The following is a 394-nucleotide window of genomic DNA, read 5'->3' as shown; positions in this document are numbered from 1 at the left end:
TGGGGGGGGGACGGTGTAGAGGGAGCTTTACCCTGTATCTAACCCCCTGTCCCTGGGAGTGTTTGATGGGGGGGGACGGTGTAGAGGGAGCTGTACCCTGTATCTAACCCCCTGTCCCTGGGAGTGTTTGATGGGGGGGACAGTGTAGAGGGAGCTTTACCCTGTATCTAACCCGCTGTCCCTGGGAGTGTTTGATGGCAGGGGGGGACAGTGTAGAGGAAGCTTTACTTTGTATCTAACCCCACGCTGTCACTCACTGGTTTCCTTGGATCCTCAACTTCACGGATACTGAGGTTTTCCAGTGGAATGATGCCTCTGGGCTCTTTGTCCTGCAAACATTCGATGTGGAAACATGGTCAGGGAAGGGGCACATTCTACTGACCTCCCTCCCTCC

General features: G+C 55.1%; 1 protein-coding gene across 1 annotated transcript in view; it reads right to left on the bottom strand.

Annotated features, from left to right (window-relative positions):
* LOC125482211 (cytohesin-2-like) overlaps positions 1-394 on the bottom strand; it is a gene marked incomplete at its 3' end in the record, with an annotated part of 4,113 nt that overhangs the window by 815 nt on the left and 2,904 nt on the right. The window contains exon 4 of the mRNA XM_048594230.1: positions 258-329. Coding sequence (XP_048450187.1) covers positions 258-329 — 72 coding nt within the window. The remainder of the gene's footprint in view (positions 1-257; positions 330-394) is intronic.

The sequence above is a fragment of the Rhincodon typus genome, unplaced genomic scaffold (assembly GCF_021869965.1).
Source record: "Rhincodon typus isolate 14 unplaced genomic scaffold, sRhiTyp1.1 hic_rhity00007168, whole genome shotgun sequence".
NCBI lineage: Eukaryota > Metazoa > Chordata > Chondrichthyes > Orectolobiformes > Rhincodontidae > Rhincodon > Rhincodon typus.
This window is presented reverse-complemented; position numbering and strand designations above follow the sequence as displayed.